Here is a 25,448-nt window from a genome sequence, read left to right on the forward strand (position 1 = left end):
TGGTTGTGTGGTATGGAAGAGGAATACGACGAGGTAGTAAAAGAGAGAGAGGTTTGTCCCGCTAAAGGATCGCGGTTGGTGTCATTGAAGAGCGCCGGGTACGTTCGTTTTGAGATCGAGAAGAAGAAGAAGAGGAGGAGGAGGAAGAAGGAGGAGGAGACAAAGTTGGTGGTGGTGGTGATAGTTGTGAAGGAGGAAAAGGAAGAGAAAGAAGAGAAGGAGGAAGAGGAAGAAGAGAAAGAAGAGAAAGGTTCGGTCGTTCTTCTTCTTCGAAAGAAGAGGAGTTGCTGGGGGAGGAGGAGGAGGAGAAGTAGGACCAGCGTTCGTAGCCGCCTCGGAATTCTCCATTCGAAGGAGCAATCTAAGGATCAAATTAAAGGAGAAGAAGGAGAAGGAAGAGGAGAAGGAAGAGGAAAGCCGGAAGGAGGTGCGTCGGCTTTTCGGATGTCGGCAAGCTATTGCCGCGACATCGACGACGACACCTCGTGTTTCGAGGATCGTTTGCCGTTGAGTTTCTCTACTGATACGAAGGTGACAATATATATATATATGTATTTATTAAAATGTGTGTATATATATATATATATGAATATGTATAGATAGATAGATGTCGTTTAAAAAAACGAATTTACCCAATCGACGTGGACGATTACCGCTTTGTCCAGGTCGGTCGCGGATCGATTTTCTAGTGGCGCGACCATGCGCTAGAGGGGGAAAAAGAGAGAGAGAGAGAGAGAGAGAGAGAAGGAACGGCTTGAGAATGGCAGAGAGGGTGAGACAGAACCAGGCAGTACCATCGAAAACGGGGGTTGAGACGCGTCGCGTACGAACCTCGCGCTTGTGCGCGTTTATGTTTCTGACCTGTCAAAGAGACCGCCGTGAAAGAGAAAGAGAAAGAGAAAGAGAGGGAGGGAGGTAGTGAGAGAAAGAGAGAAAGAGAGAAAGAATGAGGGTGTAGGATCTTTGAAAATGGTTTCCAGTTGGAAGGATGTCTCGTGCAAGACTGTGGAAATTTGTCTGAGAATTTGATCGATTAAACCCAACGAAATGACGTTGTTCTGTAATCTTCTTTTCTTTGTTTTTCTTTCTTTTTTTTCTTTTTTTTTTTTTTTCTATAGATTGTTCAACCTTCCTTCTCAATTTTCGTTCCAATGTATTAACGATGTTGAAATAGTTGTATGTGATTATTCTTTTACAAGCTCGATTTAATTGTAATTTTTTAACGATAATAAATAATATCGACGAAGAAGACGTTCCTGTCCAGCACGAGGACGAGGGCGAGGGCGACTCTCAGTGACCTCTGGCGATAAAACGATCGTGACCATTTTGAAAGGAGGGTTGAACGCGTGTATTAGCATGAACGGGTTTCTCTCTCTTTTTCTTTCTCTTTCTCTTTTATTCTTACGATCCCGTTTGGTGGCAAAAAATCAACGAGATTCATCCTTCCTCGCTTTGGTCATTTATCGAGACCACCGATGTATCCGACCTCACTGAACAGCAAAGCCTCCTCGTTCCTCCCTTCTGACCCTCTTACGCCCTCTGATTCTTGTCGGTCGATAGACCCGACTCACAACGTACCTTCCCCTCCCTCTTTCTCTCTCTCTCTTTCTCTTTCTCTCTTTCTTTCTATCATTTTCTCTCTCTCATACACACTCATTCTTTATTTCTCTCTCTCGTCCTCTCTCTCCTCCTCTCTTTCTCTCTTTCTCTTTCTCTTTCTCTTTCTCTCTCTCTCTATGCTATAATTTCAAGTTCCACGAAATATGTTTGCTAAACTCTTACCTTTCATTGGCGTTGATGAAATCGCCATTTCGTGTGTACAGCCTCTGCAAGAAAGCTTTGATACATAATTTACACGTTAACAGCTTGTATCTATAACTATAACGATTATGTATTTACTTCATTCAAAGATAGGCGAAACCGAAACAAATTTAGAACTATCGATTCTAAACTTTCGACATTGATGAAATTTAAATGTTCTCGTTTTAACTTACTCCACTAATTCAGTGGGAGAATTTACAAGATCACTCAAAGGCAATCATATAACAATCTTCGTTTCGTTTGACCTTACTCTTCCATTCGTCATTTAACCGAGCAGCAAAACGTCGCTATCCGAACGAAAATGTAGAGAAAATTGGACGTAACATTAACTGCGAGAAGAGGGAAAAATTAACTTCGTAATAGCTGCCTCGATTATAAGCGGCTATCGTTTAATCCTCGCAATAGCCTAGTCGATTCTAGATGGGAGCCAGGAAACGAGGGCTTCCTGTCCGCGTTTAAGAATCCGAGCTCTCTCTCTCTCTCTCTCTCTCTCTCTCTCTCTCTCTCTCTCTTAATCTCTCTGTCTCGGATGGATTCCTTTGATACATTCCGCGAATTTCATTTAGCAACCAACTCACGTTTTTTTATCTCACGTAAATGTGTTTCTCGAATAAAGAGCTAAAAGTTCAGGGTGATCTATCTATGATTATCACCATCGTATATGTCGTTGTCGTTATTGTCGTGGTCGTGTTCGTCGTCATTGTCGTTATTGTCATCATCGTTGCGACATAGGGTCGCTTTCGTCGTTAAGGAAAGTGGATGAACTGGCGACACCGTGTCTACTCGTTCGTTCCTTACCTTGACGACTCCTTGTATGTTCCAGGGTGACGACCCCAATGGGGAACCTGTGTCTCCCCTTTTTCTACTTTGACTCTATTATTTATATGAGAAAGAAAAGCCGCGAATACATAGAACGAAAAACTTCTTCGAGGGAGTTGATCGCAACGTTTAAAAATGAATTGTCCGATGTTCGTGCAAAGGGTGTATCCCTTTAAAATAAACCTTTCAGTCGTCGTAACCCTCTTCGTTAACACGACCATCGAATTGCTTGTTTCCTGTGTCTCTGTTGCAACGTTAACTCTAAGCGTATATAGTATTCTCTTTATTCTCTCTCTCTCTCTCTCTCTCTCTCTCTCTCTCTCTCTGTCTAACTGTTTTTCATGTTTCATGTGAATATAATATTAGTTAGGTTTATCCGAAATTTTCCAAATCGATCATGGCTTCTTGTTAACCATCAATTAATTGAGAACATCGATACTACTATCTCAAAAGCGTTCTCTATAGAAAACTTTTCTCATAACCGCACTATCTTCTCTTCCCATAGTGGTTTTCATATCAGTTTCGAATAGACTCAACTACTTTTATGTGGTTTTCGATCGTATACAGTGGTTATTCAGATACGATTGAATTTCCTATAGATGATAGAAGTTAACAAATCGGATCTATTCAATTAGATCAATCTTTGATCCAAACGATTTTTCGATTGATATAGGTATGTGTATATATATATATTTATATATATATATATGTACATGTATATATAATGCATTAGTATCTTTACAAAATATTTCAATTTGTTTCACGTTCGAATGAATCAACTATTGAGATAGTCAAGAATTTTACGTACATACAGATACCTACATATATACTATATATACTATATATACTATATATACACACACACACACACACACGCATACACACGTACTCCTACGAATAAAATGAAAACATTGACTCCATTTACTCATTATCCCACTCGAGTGGGGAGCCCGTAATTGTAAGAGAAAAATACAAGGGACTCGCGGAGTCTCAAGAAAGCTCGATGTGATGCGTTTGTTAGAGGCGACGCTTTTAATACGATAACATGGAAAGGAAAGGATAATATCCAATATCTTCTCTATCATATTCTCGTAGATGAAAAAGGAGACCGATCGCATCCCGTTGATCTTCGCGAGGACCTAATTCGTCTGAATGGCACGAATCCGAGGGAGAAGGACGAGACACGGCAAGCTATTCTAAATCTAGCCACGTGATATATTCCTTTCTTCGCTCTTCCTTCTTCTCTCTCTCTCTCTCTCTCTCTCTCTCTCTTTCTCTTTCTCTTTCTCGTTCTCGTTCTCTTTATCTCCCTATCTCTCTTACTCTTTCGAATTCCCCTTTGTACTGTCTTACTGGACGTTGGTGAAAGACAGGGCAAAGGCTCGTGTCTAAAAGAAATACGAGGATAGAAAAAGACAGAAAGAAAAGGAAATTAATTAAATAAATAAACGAAATAAAATAAATACAAATACATACATACATACATACATACATACATACATACATATACATATAATCTATATAAATCAAATCGGTACGCGCTGAACGTGTCGTTCTCTATTCGAGACAGAGAGAGAAAGCAAAGGATGGCGATAAAGATTCACGAAGCTAAAAGAGAGGGACGACGTAGCTTCGAATTCTCCTTCCTTCCTCGTCTCGATGTTGGCGACTACGTGCGAACCAAGACGGCAGTGAGATCCTCGTGCAAGTTCGTCCGATCGATCGAGACCGACACCAAAATCGGGTACAACGGCATCAGAAACGACGGAATCATCGATAGCGACGGAATCGGCAACGTTACTTTCTTTTCGATCAATTGTATCACCGACGACAACAACAACAACAACAACAAAAACAACAACCGAAGCGGTCACAGCAACGGAGAGAGATCAGCGTAGATTACTCGTATGCTCTCTCTTTGCTTCTATTCCTCGCACGATTCGTGACAAACGTAAGTCCTAAGTCCTTCTTCATCCTTCTTTCTCTGTCTCTTTCCTATTTCTCTCTCTCTCTCTCTCTCTCTCTCTCTCTCTCTTTCTCTTTTTCTTTGATATAATCTATTTTTTTATACTTTCCAATCTTTTTAACTTCCTCCATTCTCTTTTCAACCCCCTCCCACTTCCTCGTAGCTATATCTTATTTCTTTTCGATCGTTTGTCTTGATTCGAACTGTCGATTCGATTATTCGAGAGACCTTAATATCTCGATAAGCTTCTTCTCGAAGAAAAATTATTTTTTCTATCTCGAATTCTTTTTTTATCTCTTTTATTTTTTTCTTTCTTTCTTTCTTTCCTTCTCTTCTTTTTCTTTTTTTCTTTCATTCAACAAATCCTAATATCGAAAAGCTTATCGAGCTTATTGAGTAAAGGATATTATTTATTCTATCATAGAATGTTGTATACATTTGAAATCGATTAGATCGATCCGTGCACGTCGGTACGTAGGATTCTCTCTGTTAAATGAATATTATATCTATAGCAGAATCTATATTGATATTAAATAGATATATCTTCTCTTTTGTTAGAATACCTCTCTTAGAACGGGTAAACGTAAGCACGATCCCTTTAGTAGTATAAGGTAGTGTTAATGCTCTTTAACGCGTCATCCTTCCGGTGACGTACAGCTGCACGTTGCTCGTTGACCGAACACGGCTCAACCAAAGTTGAACCGATGAGAAAGGAAATGGTGTTTCGTGACGTTCTTTATGTCGAGTGACGTAAATGAAAAGGAAAAGAAAAAAAAACAGAAAAAAAGGAAAAGCAGGAGAGGAAAAAAAAATAGAGAAAGAAAAACATCTTACGAAACGAGTTCAAGTTTCCTTCACGATGTCGGCTAATATTTTTTCATTTAGACGTTACGGAATACTAAAAGAAAATAAGGATTAAGCGTCGTTTATATTCTTTGGATTCATTTGTAGGATCGTGTGTGTCGTTAAGTTACGTCAGAGAATACATATATATGTGTTCACCGTGGTTGCAGTTCTGCAGCTGACTCTCTCTCTATCTCTCTCTCTCTTTTTCTTTTTTGTTTCTTCCCTTCTCTCTCTTTCTCTGTTTTCTCTCTATGTCAGAACAGAAAGTTATCTTGGCGATAATGTATAATTTAGTATCGACAGTCTCGTTTTACAATTTGGGTAACTCGAGGAAAGTCGGGCGCGAATCTTGAGGGAAACTTGAGAACATTCGTTTGACTCCTTCTACAAAAGAGAAAAAAGAGAAAAAGACGAATGTTACGAGTTTAATAGATTGACTAGGTCAAAATAATTCAACTTTTTCATCAACAAATAAATTGGATGTGTCCTGTGCTTGTCTGTGTAATATATTCTAGACGAAATGCATAGTATATGCGGAATTTCTTGTGAATCGTTCGATATTTGCATAAAAAGAAAGAGATAACAAAAAAGAGATATTTATTCATGCTTTTTCAGAAGTGTTATGGATTGTGCTAATTAATTTGGTAGAAATTAATATTACAAATTTCTTACGAGAACGTCAATATCGAAAGAAAAAAAATTTCATTGGCAATAAAGGTTTTTGGCAGAAAATTATTAGTCGAATCGCGGGATACTCTATTTTTAACTATTTTAAATGTGATTCTCTCTCTGTAGGTGTCATCCTCCCTCTCTTTAACTCTCTCTCTCTCTCTCTCTCTGTCTTTCTTCTATCTTCTCTTTCCCAAATTATTCTTACGCTTATGTTTCCTTTTCGAAATGCCGAAGGCTAGAATATATCCGAGGCGATACAAAAGGTGGTATATACGAGTTGACAAAGAGAGACGTGATTATCGATCCGTCGAGTTAACAAGTATACTACCGAAGCGATCTTATTTTCTGCTTTCTTTTCATTCAAATACTATGTTAAAAAGCTTCAATGTTCAGTCTTTGTCAAAAGAATTTGTTCCAATCTTCCAACCCTCTTTCCCCGTTTCATAAACTTTCCGCCATTTAATCGAATCTCTAAACTTTTGACAAAACAAAAAAGAGAAGAAAAAAGAAAAAAAAAAAGAGTTGTGCAATACAAAAGTTTACAAAGATTCACAAAAGTGAATCGTGATTCTTCGTTTCATTAGACTCTAAACTGAAGCGGATTCTCTTTTGATATATACCTGTCTTTCGTCTAATAACATCTAATTGGCTAAGAAGAGATTGGATCTAATCATATTACGAAGAGTCGATAATCAAGATAGGTCTCTCCATAGAAGCGATACATGCGATACGATGAAGAAACCTTAGGAAGGCCTTGACATATGTTCTCATTTACTTAGCTCTTTCTTATGCGCGGGAACATTTAAATAGTGTAAAGTACGAATTATCGATCATGTCCTAGACATTTCTTTAGTATCTCGTTAGAAGAGCGTGATTTTGAATACTGTCCGCGAAGATGTTAATCTATAGTCGAACGGACCTATTTAATTTATGTAGGGAATTTACGAAGTAGCATGCTAACGTAATAATAAATTTTGTTTGTCCTTCTTTAAGGGGGGAAGAAAAGAAAAAATAAAAAGCAAAATTTTTGTTTCTTTCTTCATCGCTTCTTGTATCTCGTCCAATTTGTTTCTTCTCTTTCTAAATTTAATATTATACACAAATAACTGTATGTTTTTATTTACAGAAATAGCAAGGACGAGTGTATCTCGCAGGATGGATTCGTGCAAGGTTTACTGGTCTCAGCTACGAGCTATGCTCGTGAGAAATATTCTTCTGAAGAAACGTGAAAAGCGGAAGACCATCGCGGTATGTTTAAGTCATAAATAAATACATATGTGTGTATATATATATATTTATTATCATAATTATTATTATTATCATCATTATTTATTATTATTACTATTATTATTATTATTATTATTTTTATTATTACTTTTATTATTATTTTACTTTTCTCTTTGAGAAAATACTAATAATAAGGTATATTTAACTACGATGCGGATTTATTCAATTTATCGTTCGTCCAATCAACGAGTATGTATTTAGAAATACCGTGGAATTATACTCGTAGAAGAGTAGCTAACTATACATGACGAAACTCTAATTAACGGGGATCTAATTAGCGAAATATTTAAACTCGTAGGAAAATAAATAAAGATAAGAAGTTTATAGTGCATAGTCGGTAACGCCGAGCTTTGCTATTCTGATCAATAATTAATACATAGATAAAGATCCGCGTATGCGTTTGCACGTTTTTAATAGCTCGTACACGTAGATAAACCGTACGCATTGGTACTAATAAATGAGATAACGACAAAGGAATGTTATAACATCCGATGAGACCGAACGTCTTGTTGTATAATCAAGCTACTTGGAAAAACAGCATGTGTTTCTTTTCATTGGCTCCAAATTCGATACATATGTAGATATATGTATGTATAAACGTATACATAATATCGTTTAATAAGATAATTAGACAAAGGAGAAATAAAAATTGAGATTGCTCGTTGGATCGAGCAAGAACAAAATTCGACGAAATTCCTTCGTACGATATATGACAGATATTATATCATATGTCCTTGCGATATATGGAGCAGAAAAACATTTTGGAAATCGCATAAATTTTCAGTAGGTCTGTTTGGTCAGTGGCGCGTATTACGTGACACAATTTTATTTTACCTATGAAAAGAAATGGAACGTAGTTAGGTATACCCTACGTATATACGATTTGCTAAAACTTTATCGATCGAATAATCGACTATGAATGACTAGGTAACATATGAATCGTAAAAATTTCGACGAAAATACTGAGTCACTTGGATTGTTTTTTTCTTTTTTTATCTCTTACGAAGGTGGATATCGTGAAAAAAAAAAGAAAAAAGATCAAATGAATCATATTTCTCTTGTATCAATGCTTTTAAATACGATCGATCGACAGTTTTACGTTGGCGAGTAGCTTATTCGTTAATACGTACATTACATTTATACTGTACTCTCCCACGTTGATCACTCTCCGTAGGATCCCATTTGGAAATAAAAATATTCATGCACGTTCTAACACGATACACGCATATCGCACCAACAGCCATGCTCTTGTTTCGACGATTAAAGCGGCACAGCTCGGAAGCGGAACTTCAAATAAAATAAATGTAGGATATGGATAAAGAGAAAGACAAAAAAAAATCAATGATATTTCTCGAATTATTTTTAACGGGAAAATCGCATCGATGCGAGTTCATGAATCGAAAGGGTGGAAAAAGAAGGGAATGAAAACCTATAATGAAGAAGCAAAATATAGAAAAAGAGAAAAAGAGAGAGAGAGAGAGAGAGAGAGATAAAAAAAAGAACAAAAAAAAAAGAACGACCGTGTTGGTTCGTGCCACGTCAAATTTTCTGCTTAGGAAATTCGCTAGAAGCACGAAAATAGAGGAACATCGAAGATCGATCGTAGCTTCGGGGGGAGGGAGAGGTGGGGTGAGGGAGGAGGAAGGAGGGCACAGTTACGATTCCGTCGGATAAAGAAAAAGATCGATTGAAATTCTACATGCATTCTAGATGAACGTATACTTTGCCTTGGTGAGAATAACGAACGAAGATACATGTACATTGTTTTAAACGACGACGAAATAAGCAATGTTTTCTTCAAGAAAAATTCATTTTTTTATACTTGAACGCCTCTAACACTATTATCTCTCTCTCTCTCTCTCTCTCTCTCTCTCTCTCACTTTTTTCTCTTCCTTATTACGAATTTTGTCCATCGAGAGGAACGATCGATGTTGTTAAGAATGGAAAGGATAAGGGAAGAAGAGGAAGAAGAAGAGGACGAAGAAGAAGAAGAAAGGAATATGCATTCGGATTGCCAAAGGATTTTCCGCATAGGAAGTCTCTGGACTATGGAGTCTGGAAAAAAACTGGGTAAAAAGAAATAAAAAGTTTGTAGATGGTTAGTTGTGTATGGCGACGAAACGACTGCGTTTCACGGCTAGCCGCAGTAGCCAAGTAGGAAGGCGTGCTGCCAGTCGCAGCAGTGCGCTGCCATTTTTGCGTGCGTACTGTGCCAACTGGGCCAAGGGTCGAGGAGAAGAGAAGAATCGTTTATTGCTGCTCTGTTGTTATGTATATACATATATATATATATATACATATGTGTGTGTGTATATATATATATATGTAGTAGTAATAATGCTAGATGGTAGATGGATTTTTTAAGAGAAGCTTGCATTTTTAAAGTATTTCTTTTATTTTTATTTTTGTCTTCTGTTTTTTTGTCTTTTCCTTGTCCTTCTTCGCCCCTTTATATCCATTTTATTTTTCTACGCAAACGTGACAAAACAGGATTATGTCCTGGCTCGAATCCTATCTCTTCTTTCTATTCGTAATGATATTTTCGCAAAAGAAAGGAAGAAGGAAAAAAACATAAAATAATGTATAGATGGTATATCGGATTCAATAATAAATTACACGAGAAATTTTATTGGCTTTTATCGCTTGAACTTTCGAACTTTTCAAACCGAACGAATACTCGAATATTCCGAACGTTAAATTCTTTTGATTAATTTTATGCGTGTTCCAATTCTTTTAGACTGGTATACGATGATTTAAAGCGGATTTAACGAGCTAATCCGTAATGACGCGCGTTAAATGAGAACGCGGAAAGCAAAATAAAAAGAGAAAGAGAAAGAGAGAGAGAGAGAGAGACAGAGATAGAGGGAAAGAGATAGAGGAAGAGATCGTGTGCCAATTCAATTTCAATATATCCCAAGTGATATAGCCAGTGCTATTTTCTGAAAAGTTATGGATGATATCGGAAGTTTCCTTTTCCTCTTCTCCCTCGTACTCGTAGGAATTATTTTTTCGAGTAGGAAAGAAACGAGATGCTGATATTTTAAAATGTCACCTTTTACTTTCTCCCCCATGATACTCCTTTTCATCTTCGTTCCTAAGACACTTTTACGCGTGCACGACTCCTTCATTTTCTACCGAGGAAATGTGGAGGTTCGTACGTTTGACGGATCGCCAGGATATCCTTCTTCCTTTTTCTTCTCTCTTTCTCTCTTTTTTAAATTTTTATTTTTGTAATTTTTTTCCTATTTCTCTCTCAGGAAAGAGAAAGATTTATCACGATGATCAGAAGGGCGGGAACGGCAATGACTACGAAGAAATCACTTCTTTCTCGGGTTCCTTTGCTTATTCTCCTTACCCTTGAAAATATTTGGATCGAGTAGATTGGTAGGACCATTGTTCCAGAGACTACTAGAAATTGTTTCCGTTGGTTCTATTATATTTGGCAGGAGATGAGGCCCGACCAAGAAATAGACTTGCTCGACCCAGGTTGGCAGAGGCAAGCCAACGACACAACATTGCCAAAGAGGTAAACCAAGATGGACCAACATCATACGAAAGTATTTGGTGAAATCCTCAGCCAGATGATACCATCGATCTGCAGTTTCCTGATGAAGCCAAATTTCAGGCGACGTTTGTTCAGCTTTATTTGTATATACCAAATACACCCTCGCATCTAAAGTTGTGGGAAAGCATCGAGCTATCTCGAAGAGTTTCGAACCGCGAGGATTAACCGTGTGAATCTTCGAGTTACCGGCAACAACGTCCTCGGTACTCCCTACGAGTATCTCAACTTCCGGTTCGATGTCCCCTCCTTCCTCCGAGGCCAGACTCGTCGTCGTTCCGCTTTGTCGATCCTTCCCAACGCCGAGGTAACGTTTTAGGGACGACAGCTTGCCTATCTCCATTCGCCCTACCGGAAATTCCTCGCCTGTATATGAACGAGTGACTCGCTAATTCGATATCCCTCTTGTGTGAAACGAACAAGAACTCAACGTTACAGATGATAAACGATTGACGTATACGATGTCCTTGAAAAAAATATTTTTCCATAAAAGGACAAGGAGAGAGAGAGAAAGAGAGAGAGAGAGAGAGAGAGAAAATATGTAAAATGAAAGTAATGAAATGCAGTCAAAAGGAAACAAAAAATATCTTATAAGCGTTTACGTATACATGTGAGTGTTCAGAGTTAAAGAGACAATATTTTACAACGGGACATCTCGTACGAAGGAAGAAAGAAGGAAAAAGAAAAAAAAAAGGAAAAGAAGAGAGAAAGGAGAAAAAAAATACCTGCTATCTCGAGATTCCACTGTAGTAGAAAACCATCGATCGAGGCATAGAAATTCTTCACGTCTTCTGGTAACACGCAGCCGTGTCGTTGCTCCCAATTCACAATGGCGTTTCGTTCGCAACCGTTTCGTCTGTTGACGCGAACGTTTTTAACGCATGGTGAATTTTCGAGAATCTTGACGACACCTAAAGTTAGGTTTTCGTAGAATGAATCTTCGGTAACGACATCGACGAAAAATGACATTGTCTCACTGGCTCGTGAATCCATCTTTTATTATTTTTTTTTTTTTGTAAACGTGTCAGAGATCTTTATGACAGGACAACCGAGAACGAAGAAAACTGGCTCCTTCTGAAAATATCGCTTTCGTTTAAGTTGTTTATCGTCATGGCAACAGTATATCAAAGCGAACAACGGTGCTTCTCTATTCACCCCTCGAACCACGAGCGTATCGAACACGGCTTGTCCGTGTTCATACGATTCTCATCACATTACACATCTGTATTGGTATACGCATGTGTGTAAAGAGGGTGTCTTTCTCAAACAGTAGGGTTTGGATCATGCGAAAGAAACTTGCCCTTGTAAAAAAAAAAAGAAAAAAGAAAGAAAGGGAAAAAAAATTAACCTATGTTTCGCTTTTATACACGAGAATTATGTACATGCATATGTGTATATTCGTAACATATGATTTTCAGACACGTTCATTATCTTTCGTCGTCATCGATGGGACGAACATAAGGGGATTGTAAGGATTAGTCATAAAACCTTCTTCCATTATTCCCAGGAGAATGTTGGAGTTTTGAACGAACTCGTATATACCCTTTACCAATTTCATTTTATTTCATTTCATTTCATTTCATTTCATTTCATTTCATTTTCCGTTCGATTTATTAAATATTCGTTGATGTTTTTAATGCGGTTATGATGTTAAATAATTGATTTGAAAAGAGCAGAGTATAATACTAATAATAATAATAATAATAATAATAATAATATATACATATATCGATAGAAAATGTAATAAAAATATTGATTTTTACATATATGAGATCTTTTGTCTATGGCAATGAATTGCAGTAGTATTTCTTTTCTCCTTTTTTTTTTAAGTTTAAAATAATTTTTGTATCATTATTGTAGGAGATCTTCCTGCCTCTTTATACTCTAGGGATTCTCATAGTGATAAAGGTGTTGATACCTAATCCAAATTATCCCGCGATGACGACGCAGGGGCATAAATCGAATATATTCGAATTTTTCAATGGTTATGAGAACAATACGATTGCTGTGGTACCTAATTCGACGGAAACTCTCGTAAGTTTTCATTAGATAAATATATACATATCTCGTAAAAGCGTATTGAAAATTTGTAATTTACTCGATTCGTCTTGCAGAACTTTTTAAATTCGATGAACACCTTTTGGCTGTCCATGTGGGATTTTCCTGAGAAGTTACCTTTGAATTTCATGATATTCGATTCGAAGGATGATCTACAAGCAGCTTACTGGAGAGATCCATATAGTGTACCTCTGGCTGTGATCTTTGAAGACTCTCAACCGATCACTCAACGTCTTCTGTAAGACTGTTTATATATACATACACATATGTATATATACATATATACACATACACAAACACATTATTTCAGTCAGATGTATTAAATTGCTACGTTGATGCGGATAGTTGTTTACGTTCACGAAAAGCTTTTCCCCTTTCTCTCTTTTATAATCTAAATCGAAGGACGGCTAAAATGAATATTTGTATCTTTTAGATACGAGATTAGAACAAATCCTTCGTATACATCGCCTCCTTCGCCTCTTGAACTCTATTCCGCTCCGGTTACTTGCCGGAAGGATACCAACCACTGGATGGGAGGCGTTCTGTCAATAAAAACTGGCGGATCATGTCCCGTGGATAACTACTTGCATTCTGGCTTCCTAGCGTTACAAATGCTAATGGATATTACGAAGATAAAGGTACGTCAGTTACTTATAATCTTGGATCATATTGCTCTCTTTCACTCTTACGAAACACATCTTCTAATATATTACTTCTTTACTCCAGCTTGACACGCAACACAACTACATAACCATTCCGCATATAAAATTAGAAATGTTTCCGAAAGAAGCGTTCACAGCTGGTAAGAAATAGCTTCTCTATCGGGGAAGCTTTTACTTTCTTCGAAGAAATGATAATCAAATTTTTTTTTCTCCTCTTAATACAACTCTTCATAATTTTCTAGATTGGATGCTGGCTTTTAGAGTCATTATTCCTTTGTACATGGTCTTAGCACTTTCACAGTTCATTACTTATCTCTTGATACTAATTGTCGGTGAAAAAGAGAAGAAGATTAAAGAAGGAATGAAAATTATGGGCCTGAAGGATTCTGTGTTTTGGTAAGTCGATATATTGTATAAATGATGAAACTGCGATATCTGCGTTCTAATGTATGCATTAAATGAGTTAAATATTGATACGTCTTTCGTGCTTTAGGATGTCTTGGTTTATTATCTACGGCGTCTTTGTCTTGTTACTCTCCGCCGTTGGAGTGATATTACTCTTCACTCTACAAATGTTTCAGCATACTCACTTTTTACCGATATTTCTTTTGGTTGTACTTTATAGTATTTCCATCGTCATGTTTGCCTTCATGATAACACCATTCTTTGATAATTCTCGTGTGAGTATTTATGTTAGATAACATTTTTATATTAAACAGGTACGAACGCGAATTGATTTAATGTAACATCATTAGAAAAGCTTTCCAGATTTTGACGAACATACTCGTATCTCGTTTTAGACTGCCGGTGTCCTTGGAAACTTTGCTGTAACGATACTAAGTTTGATGTACTTCATTCAAGTCTTTATAAACGATTCTAGCTCGGTCTCATTTTGGCTGGTATCACTTTTAAGTCCAACGGGTGTTGCATTGGCTATGGATAAGGTTGGCCTCCTTAAACGTTTATCAAAATAAAATCTAGATAAATCTTATTTCTATTCTTTCTATCTTATTCTAAAATAAAATCAAAATGAATCTTATTCTTTTTTTTTTTTCTTTACATTTTCCGTAGGCCTTGGTCCTGGATTTACAGGGACAAGGAGTGAATTTCGATAATCTTTGGTGTGGTCCTGGTATACCTTTCGGTGGAAGTCTCATTATGATGACTTTAGACATATTCTTGTATGGTTACTTAGCTTATTATTTGGACTCGGTAATACCAAGTATGTTTAAAGAATTTTTTCTTTTTTTTTTTTTTTTTTGGTTCTCTCTGCGACGTATCTGATGATATTTTCAATAACAGCCGGGGATGATAATCTTTCATGACATTTTGATTAATAGGCGAGTATGGTACGAAGAGATCACCGTGGTTTTGTTTTACACCTGGATTTTGGTGTCAACGTAAAGTTCAAAGGGTACCGTCGTCTAATGGCGAATCAAATTCTTTTATACCCGGTGAGGAAACACATAGAGACGTGGAACCAGTTATTCGCGAGATGAAGGGAAGGGAAGCTATTAGAATCGTAGATTTGTTTAAATCTTATCAGAAATGTCGTAAGCCTGAAATAAAGGCAGTTAATGGTATCAACTTAACGATTTATGAGGGACAAATAACAGCGATATTGGGACATAACGGGGCTGGTAAAACCACGTTGTTTAACATACTCACCGGATTGACATCGCCAACAGCCGGTACTGCTTTGATTTTTGGATATGACATACGAGATTCAAACGATATGCAGATGATCAGAAGTATGACAGGTGTATGCCCTCAGCATGACATTCTGTTTGATCTTTTAACGCCTAGAGAACATCTTGAATTTTTTGCCGCTGTACGTTGTATTCCAAAATCAGTGATCGATTATGAGGTATGACAATATTTGAAGCTTCTAAATAAACTATATTATATAGTTGGAAATTATTATTTCGCATATCTAAAAGCTCGAATATCAATGTCATTAATATTACAGGTAAATAAAACGTTAAAAGACATAGACCTGGTTGAAAAAGCAGATACTTTTGCAAAATACTTAAGCGGTGGTCAGAAGAGAAAGCTCTCAGTAGGTATCGCCATTATCGGTGATCCTAAGATCATTATCCTTGATGAGCCTACAGCTGGAGTGGATCCATACTCGAGAAGACAAATGTGGTCTTTACTGCAATCCAGAAGACACGGTAAAGTCATTCTTTTAACGACTCACTTCATGGACGAAGCAGATATATTGTCTGACAGGAAGGCAGTTATAAGTAAAGGGAAATTGAGATGTTGCGGTACTTCATTGTTCTTAAAAAATAAATTCGGTATCGGTTATCATTTAACGTGAGTATCAAGTGTAAATATATGCACAAATTATGTACGTGCAAATGTTCATTTATTTATTTTTCTTTTTCATTTTTAACAATCTCTTTCTATCATTGAATTATCATTATAGTCTCGTACTCGAAGGCAACGCGAGGGAACATGCGATAACACGATTAGTATCGTCTCATGTGACGAAAGCCGAAAAAGCAAGACGCCACGGTCGAGAATTGAGCTTCATCTTGCCTCACAATTCCGTGGAAAATTTCGCCTCACTATTTTCGGCTATCGAGCATGAAATCAAAACGAGATCGAGTAGGTTGGGTATTAGTAGTTACGGAGTATCTATGACGACCCTGGAAGAAGTGTTTTTACATCTGGAAAAAGACGAGGAAACGGAATGTACCATGGACAATCTGTCAAAGAAAATGGTTCGTAATCGTGCACTTAGTAGATCGTTGTCCTTGCAGTCGAAAAGTACATCGTACCAGAGTTTACAGAACGAAGGTGTTATCGTTCAAAATGATGGTCAAGCGAAAGGTAATTAAATCAAAATCGTTCAATATTTAAAATCTGTTCTTGGATCTGTTCATTATATTTATGTATTTCGATTCAGGAGCAGGTGATCTACCAGATGGAGTTCACAATGATAGGAATCCTCCTATTCTCGGCCTTGGCTTAGACCCCATCAAAATTCGGCCTAACTTCCTTCAAATTCTTTACGCCATGCTTCGCCTAAGGATACTCAGGCTGTTTAGAAACATTCAACTACTTTACTTCACCATCGTTGCTCCTCTTGCTCTAATAATCCTTGGTCTCTATATAAACAGTGTTCAAACTGTCGACATTAAGATGCAGTCTCTTGAACTTAATAGTGGTATGCTTTTATATACTTCCTATGATCTTTAAGTATCATTGAAATACTTATAATTTTATTAAAATATTTTCTCTTTTTCCGTAAATCTTTTAGACACCTATGGCAATAGGACTAAAATTGTATATTTCAATAATACCAATGTTGATATAACGTCTTTGATAGACAGTATAAGTCATGATGTAAAGCATATCGATGAATACGATGGAAACTACGTTAATTTGTTAAAAATCGGACCGCACATAGCAGCATTTAATATCAATGAATATAACTCTCTAAATATGGATTTAACGATCATATATAACGATACGATGCAACATTCTCTACCTATCTTATTGAATGTACTGTTAAATACTTATTATAGGTATGTATATTCTTCGTTCTTTAGAAAAGAAAAGAAAAAAAAAAAAAAAAACTCGAAAAAAAAAGAAATTACGTAGAACTGCAATAATGGTTACAATTTCCATTAAAAACAGATTGATAGCCAGAAAGGATGACGTTCCGCAAATTGAAATAAAAACACATCCGTTTCAACAGACATCACAGCCACAAGAATTTAATATAGGTGCTGCCAGTTCAGCGTTATTTATAGGAATGGATTTTGTTTTATTACCGATCACTTTGGCAATCGATATGGTTTATGATCGAGAAGTAAGAATAATTTATCCAATGCTCCTAATTAACAACGCTATTTAACATTTTTAACGTTTGATTTTTAGATAAAAGCGAAGAATCAATTGCGCATCAACGGCCTGTCATTTCCTATGTACTTCCTTACTTATTTTATCGTCCTAGTCGGCCTGATGACATTTATTTGTTTATGTATCGTTGGTATTATATTTCTCTTCGACGTGCCTTCGCTTCAAGAACCGCCAGCACTCATTACCCTTGGTACCCTTTTGATGTTATACTGCCCATCGTCCATTCTTTTCTCAACATGTTGGAGTTACATTTTTGATAAGATGGATTCCGCACAGAGTATTTTACCCAATATTGCAACGTTCTTAGGACTGATACCTTTTTTGCTTGTCATGTTCCTGGATATGCTAGGCGTTGGTAAGTGAAATATATATATGTATCTAAATATATAAACAAATACTTAAACAAAAATATTGCTACTTATCCAAACATGAAATATTATGATCCTTTTTAAGGTGGTACAGCAGCGTTCGCTTTGCACGTGGTGTTTTCTCTGTTGAATACCATGTACGTGCCCTACGCAGCTGTATACTATGTAGATCGCGTCCATTTAATGTGCTCTATTAATGCTGCCTGCCAACATTTAACAATGTCGGATTATCTTACCACGGAGATCATATTGATGGCTGTTGGTGTATTGTTACATTGTCCATTATGGTTCTTCGTATTGCTCTTATTGGACATCAAGAAAAGCGGTGGAAACATTACCGATACCTTCAAGCATTTCCTGGTTAGAAGAGTTTTATATTTTTTTATCGTGCAAGTATGCACGTAGAAAGAAATGTTAATATTTTTGTATGTATGCGCAGAGAAATGATGTCTCTATCGGCGAAGAGGTAATGGAGAATTCGGATGTAGGTGATCACGAAGATGCTGACGTAAAAACTGAAAGACAGAGAGTGTTCAATCTTATTACGTCACCTTCCATTCAGCAATCACCAGTGGTATTGGTACAGGTAAAAATAATTTTCCATGGGTAAAACAATGAATGAATAGATATTTTAGCCATGATCTTAATCGTGATTGTTGAACATGTTAGAATCTACGGAAAGAATATCACCAACGAGAAACAGTTTCTTGTAGCTGTTGTAACAGAAGAGAGGAAGGGTCAATGCAACGAAAAGTCGCCGTACGAAATTTATCATTGGCCGTTGAACCAGGCGAAGTATTTGGACTTTTAGGTCATAACGGTGCTGGCAAAACTACTACGATGAGGATTATTATCGCAGAGGAAGCAGCGACACGTGGTAGAGTACAAATTGATGGATACAATATTCACTCTCAGATGGCAGAAGCATTCAGACAAATGGGATATTGTCCGCAACACGATGCTCAATGGAAAAATATTACTGTACGAGAACATTTGGAATGCTACGCAGCTATTCGTGGTGTACCTTCGCAAGAGATTAAGAAGTATTTTTAAGAACACTTTTATCCTGCGTAACAATAACTTTCACGTTGTAAATATCAATATTATTTCAGAATCGTAGATCTCTATCTATCCAGTCTTCAGATTCATGAACATGCCGATAAACAAATTCAAGAATGCTCAGGTGGTACTAGAAGAAAACTTAGCTTCGCAATGGCGATGGTTGGAGGACCAAAGGTTGTTTTAATGGATGAACCTAGTACGGGTATGGATCCTCGATCAAAGAGATTCCTATGGGATACCATCCTTGCTAGTTTCCAGGTATTATCCAAACAATGCGTCTATGATTTCTCTTTCTAGAAACTTGATGAATTTTTGCATTAATATAAAAGTTAACATTCGATTTTTTCTTTTTTTTTTTTCTTCTTTTTTTTTATTAGGGTAACCGAGGAGCAATTCTTACAACTCACTCAATGGAAGAAGCCGATGCACTGTGTTCCAGAGTCGGTATAATGGTCAAAGGTGAATTAAGATGCATAGGTTCGACGCAACATCTGAAAAATCTGTATGGTGCTGGGTACACTTTAGAGATGAAACTTTTTGGTGGCGATTGTACTCCAACTATGCCTTCCGGTGATAAATTATCTGCATTAAAGCAATTCGTTGCTGGTCTCTTTCCTGATGCAACGTTAGAAGAAAGCTTTGCAGACAGATTGGTCTTCGCCGTTCCTCAACACGCAGTGAACTCGCTGGCCGAGTGTTTTATGCAGTTGGAGAAGGGTAAGAACTACTGTCGCATTAGAAATACATAATTATTGAATTTTCAATAAACGTATGAAGTAGAAGGGAGAAAAGACAGAAAAGAAAAAAAGAAAATTAATTAATAAGACATATGAAAATTTTTAAATTGCAGCCAAACAGGAACTGGACATCGAGGAGTATACTTTCAGTCAAACTACCCTGGAACAGGTGTTTCTCAAGTTCTCTCATTACGACGAGAGCAATAGTGGTGAATGACGATCTAGATGTTCAGTGTGTTAGTATCTTGTTTTTAATTATGAACTTGCTATACTTTCAAGACTGCTCAATTACGCGCGAGAGTATTAAAAGTCATTGTTTTTATGTAACAGTGAAGAAAATCGAAACGAAATGATATTAAATTATCGTTGTGTGAAAACACATAGGATGATCGGGTGATTGCACTAAAATGCGAGTACGAGCGATGTTAAAAAAATTTTTTTTCCGTTCGTTCGAAGGCGTTTACAAAGTTATACTAATCGTCTAAACCTTGTTGATATATTATTAATTACTTAAACATTACGTCACAGTGATTCATAAAACGCACGACCTTTTTCCTCTATGAGGATTCAGTGGCATACATTAAAATGCTTTTGTCCAATGGGAAGGATTGTATTTTCCCAAATCTGCAATTGAGTATAGATGAAACGCGTATTCTTGTTAAATAGACAATTCAAAAGATAATATACATTATCTTGAGATATGCTTTCGTCAGTACTGTGTAAACCATGTAACAGATATTGCACAATTAATGAATGAAACGACTATTTAAAACGAAATTTTTGCAGTCTTAGTATAAGCTAACGTACATTACATACATACATAAAGTACATTAAATAAATAAATAAATAAATACATAAATAAATACATAAATAAATAAATAAATAAATAAATAAATAAATAAATAAATAAGTACATAAATACATACATCATACATACATACAAACATACATACATACATTGAACAAAAGTTTGGGTTCTAATTTTAGGGCTTCCTGAAAAAAAGATTTTTGTAAAAGCGAATAATTTGAGAATCATAAGATATAACAAGAAAATAAACTAGTAATTGGGATTTTGGTATCCATGGTCCCTCCACCTTGACTGTATGTCACTGTCAGGATCGTATGTATCGGCTCGATAATATTAAAAACACACTGCGAGTATATAATATACCGATATAGATAAACGAATGGATAATAAAATCGTCTTTTTCTCGTGCTCGTATTTTTGTGCATGTAAGACTTCGACTTTTGCATCTACGTATATGCGAAGGTAAATATGCGATGAATGAATAAGTGTTAATAATTAGGATCTTGTAAATAGTCGCAAGATAGTGTTCGAGCGCCATTAACATAAAAAGAAATTCCGTTTTCAGTAATCAAAAAAAAAAAAAATTGATTTAAGAATCTATTGTATCTAACGATTTCGTAGTCTCAACATTATTTTATGCTATCTCTCTTTTAGATTACCAAGAAAAAAAAAAAACTCGCGCAGCGGTCTTATAATAATACTGCACTGGAATTGGATCCCGTAATGTATCTAACGTTCGTCTAAGAAAGACTTAACGTTTATGATCGTTATCAGGGAAAACGCGTAGATATATCTGCGTAATACTTATATCAATTTATTTACTTTTAATGCGACAATTTGTTATCCGCAAACGTATGAGAAAAGCATTTTATCCCGATATAGATCGAATCATTTTAATCATCGAATACGTATTTGCGTATTCGTTAATAATTCAAAAGTTGATTCACAGAGGATCGACGAATAACTTTTACGTATTATTATCGATCCAAAGAGGAGTGCATAAACAATAGAGATCATAGTACTTATCTATAAACGTTTCTCTCCGTCTGTCTTATGGTCTTTTATCAAGCTTTTTTGGATCACAAGTCAGAAGGATACGATAGATCGTTATTATTGCCTCGTTAGGATCTAAAATGATAATGATAATGATGATGATAATGATAATGATAAAGATGAGGATGAAGATGATGATGATGATGATGATAATGATTATGATGATTAATTCATGGAACGAAGCTATATTATTTCCGTTTAGATAACATGAGAAGACGTATGGAAAAGAAATAGGATCTCGCATGATCCAATTGATTGCGATATTGGTTCGAATACTTGGCTAATTGTCCTTGGCAAAAATTTGAATTTCTTGAGTACCGAATCGATCGAACATTTTCCCAAATAAAAGCATAATGCTTTTAAAGTTTGATCAATGCGTGTACGCTTGAAAGTTCGATTATTGCTTGTCTCTTTGTTGCCTACAGAAACGTCAGAAGAGTGGAAAGAAAAAAATTGCTGCCGATATAAATAAAAAATACATATATACATATATGTGTGTGTATGTGTATATATATATGTGTGTATGTATGTGTGTATATATATGTGAGTATATATATATATGTATATATACAGGGTGGTTCGTTAAAACGACTGATCTTTTCTCTCTTTTTAAATATTATCGATCGTTCTGTGATCCCTTTAGGAAAAGTCTCGTCTGTCGTATGATAAACAACGAACGTTATTCGAAAGTGAGGTTATGTAACAAAATCGTTACGATTATTTCATTAGAAATTACCTTGTAACGTTATAGAAATTATAAAAGATTTATAATAAATTCTTTGCTTTTTTATATTTTCATCTTTCGAAAGATGAAACATTGTTCGTTGAAAGCGAGTACGATTAATGAATCACCCTGTATATCGAACAGGCTCCTTAATCGTAATCATTGGATCCAAGATCTAATTACGAAGGTAAAAAGCAAGATAAGAAGATGTCGAAGATGGAAGAGAAAGAGAGAAAATAAAGTTAAGAGAAAAAAAAAGAAGAAAAAAAAGAAGAAAAAAAAGTTAGCCAAATCTTAGAAAAAAAATTACAGGCTCTTTTGAGGCTTTCGAACAGAAAAGGAAAGCTCTCGTTTGCAGAATGGCGCCCTATCTCTCTTTGATCTTCATGGCGCTGCTGTCGCGGCGCGAAAATCGAACGCGAGTTTTGGGCGTTGTTCGGTGGACTGAATGAAACATTTTTTGTAGATGATATAATTATAACGTAGGTAGTTAATATTTGAATCTCGCCATAAAAAAAAAGAAGAAAAAAGTATCGATTTTTGTAAATATGAACTCGTTATATAAGAGAGGAAGAATTCTTATTATAAATACATGAAATAGAAACTGCGTGCGTAACTTTACGTACGTGCATTTATAAGGGATTGTGCGCGCACAAATCTCATTCTAGCAAATACGGTATAACATAAAATTTAGTCAATTATGGAATTACACGATGAAAAGGGAAAAAAAAATAAACAACAGGCAATTTTATGAGATTATATATAAATATATAAATATATAAATATATATATATATATTCATATATACGTATATATGTATATATATATATACCTATATACCATTTTTTAAAACAGTTGTCACCGATTACGGAGTACGCGAAGATGCGTCAAGCATTTCTGAAACTTAAGCAAAAGAACAAAAAAAGAACAAAAAAAATACAAGATAAAAAAGGAACAAAAAAAGAACAATACGTTACTATGTAATCCGATAGACATGCATATCGCGTTTGCGGTCAAAGTGCTTCATTTTTTGACAATTATTTTGCGATCCCGTTGTCGGATATTTAGTAGCCGTGTGACATACATATATACATCCATCCATCCATCCATCATACACACATACATACATACATACATACATACATCATACACACATACATACATACATGCTTACACATACACATACACATACAACATCGTACATATAACACACACATACACATACAACATCATCATGCACCATCCATACATACACATAGATCTTTAATGTAATCGTCCGCACATACTCGCGTAACGCGTTACCCTCGCTTTTCTTATTATCGTCCGTTCGTTCTACGTGGAGGATTGTTCCGATCGATCCGATTAACTCTAATTAATTATACAACAAATAAAAGACGATGGTAGTCTTATTGTAGACGATAGTCAAAATCCAAGTTGGACGATCGTTAAATCGTCTTTCTCATAGTATTATTTCATTTTTTGGTAAGGATATCTCTTCTCGTGCATGCACGTATGTAAGCACCCACCCATACACGCGCGGCTGATAAATGGGTACACATATACACACATACATCACGCGCACATACATATATATACACGAAACACGATTGATCATACATATATACCCATATGAAGGAAAAGACATTTCGTTCTTTACTCACGCGTTAAAATCGTGTAATATCTATGATATTCATTGATACATGCCGAACACTTAACACCCGTCAAACCGTAATTAACGTTACGGATCTACGTATTTGTTGTATAAAGTGAATGTAATCAGTCGGTTAACGGAAGCTTTTTCACTAATAAAAATCAGTTAAACATAAGGTTGTGGTGCATTTTCTTCTTTTTTTTTCTCCCTCTTCTTTCGTTATTTATATAATGATTATTATACATACGTATTTGTAAACATATATGATAAAATAATAAAATACATGAAGGGTGTTGTTAGATGATTGATTGTATTAAATGATTATACTACAAGAATAAGTAGGATGGTATGATATCTTACATTATTTCTATAAATGCAACTTATAATAATATTTACATAAATACATTTGTACTTGTTATAACAAATATAAATGTATCTCTTGCTTCTAGTTTAATACATAATTTTGTTAGAGTCGATAAACATACGGAGTTATTTAAAACGTTTTACTTTGTTTCAATGTAGGTAGAGTCTTAAAAACAATGATAAAATGTGCAATTGTATAACCAAGAAGAGCACCTATTACGCAAGGGATAGGCCATACTTGCCACGGTCTATCCCAATCTAATGGAATTACAATAGCACCTAACCAAGTACCCAAAAATGTAGTTTTTATAACAATTTTAGCAGCATTGATAAGTACATTCTCTTTCTGTGTTTCTGCTCCTATTAAAATATTGACCGTTGTATTTACTCCTAAATGTAAACTAGCAGGAACAAATGTTAAACATGTTAATATTATTGTAAGCATGGTGGTTTCTTCTTGCTGATTAAAAACTGGCGCACCGAACATAATAATAAGGAAATAATAAATGATTGACAATATAATGCCTGTGATAACAAATTTAAAACCTTCTTTAATATATTTTATCCTTGATCTTTTACTTTTTGATGTTTTAGTTTCTATCTTGGTAATAAGCACTGGTTCTCTTTGTAATAAAGAGAAGATTACTTTTATCACTTCAGCAAACATCAATATTAATAATATAGGAATAAATTTGTACGAGCCAACATTATACAATGTTCCATTAATTTTTAATAATATTAATATGCCTGGAAAATAAATGCAAGTAAACGATGAACAAATAAACAATAATTTTTGTGCTGGTTTGTTCCCACTGATCATATTTCTATTGTTAACTCTGTAACACACAGATAACAAAAAAATATATATATATATAAAATATGATAGAGAAACATATATAAAAAAATTACTTGTATTAATTTAAGGTTAGTTAACATATGACTTACCGCCAAAATATATGTGTTTAAATATGTCACCTTTAATAAATACAACTATGTATGGGAAATTAAAAATGTGATTGTATGTATGTTTATCTCAGAATAACTAGCTTTAGTTATATTTATTTAAGTAAGATGACAATTTTACAGAACATGTAAAATAGCATCATAGTGAGAGAT

The 25,448-nt window shown here is 35.6% G+C and overlaps 3 protein-coding genes across 6 annotated transcripts; 1 reads left to right on the forward strand and 2 right to left on the reverse strand.

Moving 5' to 3' along the window:
* Positions 1-287: 287 nt before the first annotated feature.
* On the forward strand, positions 288-24,144 carry LOC127063153 (cholesterol transporter ABCA5-like). Of its 3 annotated transcripts, none has more exons than XM_050992527.1 (24): positions 288-531; positions 4,211-4,591; positions 7,251-7,372; positions 12,834-13,007; positions 13,088-13,269; positions 13,465-13,669; positions 13,758-13,833; positions 13,936-14,089; positions 14,187-14,373; positions 14,494-14,637; positions 14,765-14,915; positions 15,034-15,560; positions 15,663-16,012; positions 16,125-16,531; positions 16,608-16,868; positions 16,962-17,229; positions 17,342-17,516; positions 17,585-17,921; positions 18,020-18,294; positions 18,374-18,520; positions 18,604-18,977; positions 19,047-19,254; positions 19,374-19,713; positions 19,847-24,144. In XM_050992527.1, the coding sequence occupies exons 3-24, from the start codon at positions 7,280-7,282 to the stop codon at positions 19,948-19,950; spliced, it is 5,139 nt and encodes a 1,712-aa protein (XP_050848484.1). In that variant the 5' UTR covers positions 288-531; positions 4,211-4,591; positions 7,251-7,279; the 3' UTR covers positions 19,951-24,144. The 3 variants fall into 3 exon arrangements, with proteins under 3 accessions (XP_050848484.1, XP_050848486.1, XP_050848485.1); XM_050992528.1 differs by lacking the exon at positions 288-531 and adding an exon at positions 928-1,060; XM_050992529.1 differs by lacking the exon at positions 4,211-4,591.
* Positions 9,801-12,123, reverse strand: LOC127063169 (tubulin polyglutamylase complex subunit 2). 2 transcript variants are annotated; one of them, XR_007781284.1, is made up of 3 exons: positions 11,699-12,123; positions 10,464-11,339; positions 9,805-9,879 (listed from the first exon to the last, which is right to left on the reverse strand). XR_007781284.1 is itself a non-coding variant. In XM_050992553.1 (2 exons), the coding sequence occupies exons 1-2, from the start codon at positions 11,964-11,966 to the stop codon at positions 10,729-10,731; spliced, it is 879 nt and encodes a 292-aa protein (XP_050848510.1). In that variant the 5' UTR covers positions 11,967-12,123; the 3' UTR covers positions 9,801-10,728. The 2 variants fall into 2 exon arrangements, 1 of the variants encoding a protein (XP_050848510.1); XM_050992553.1 differs by having other exon boundaries at positions 9,801-11,339.
* LOC127063170 (phosphatidylinositol-glycan biosynthesis class F protein) lies at positions 23,174-25,426 on the reverse strand. The gene is made up of 2 exons (XM_050992554.1): positions 25,278-25,426; positions 23,174-25,168 (listed from the first exon to the last, which is right to left on the reverse strand). The coding sequence occupies exon 2, from the start codon at positions 25,150-25,152 to the stop codon at positions 24,463-24,465; it is 690 nt and encodes a 229-aa protein (XP_050848511.1). The 5' UTR covers positions 25,153-25,168; positions 25,278-25,426; the 3' UTR covers positions 23,174-24,462.
* Positions 25,427-25,448: the final 22 nt, after the last annotated feature.

This window comes from Vespula vulgaris, chromosome 4 (assembly GCF_905475345.1).
Source record: "Vespula vulgaris chromosome 4, iyVesVulg1.1, whole genome shotgun sequence".
Lineage (NCBI taxonomy): Eukaryota > Metazoa > Arthropoda > Insecta > Hymenoptera > Vespidae > Vespula > Vespula vulgaris.

Excerpts from the sequence above, each read along its gene's own strand:
- LOC127063153 (XM_050992527.1), top strand. The coding sequence starts at position 7,280 with ATGGATTCGTGCAAGGTTTACTGGTCTCAGCTACGAGCTATGCTCGTG. Across the intron at positions 18,295-18,373 it reads ATACCTTCAAGCATTTCCTG|AGAAATGATGTCTCTATCGG; the intron begins GTTAGAAGAGTT and ends ATGTATGCGCAG. Across the intron at positions 19,255-19,373 it reads CCATCCTTGCTAGTTTCCAG|GGTAACCGAGGAGCAATTCT; the intron begins GTATTATCCAAA and ends TTTTTTTATTAG.
- LOC127063169 (XM_050992553.1), bottom strand. The coding sequence starts at position 11,966 with ATGGATTCACGAGCCAGTGAGACAATGTCATTTTTCGTCGATGTCGTT. Across the intron at positions 11,340-11,698 it reads GTGGAATCTCGAGATAGCAG|GCGAGGAATTTCCGGTAGGG; the intron begins GTATTTTTTTTC and ends GTTCATATACAG.
- LOC127063170 (XM_050992554.1), bottom strand. The coding sequence starts at position 25,152 with ATGATCAGTGGGAACAAACCAGCACAAAAATTATTGTTTATTTGTTCA.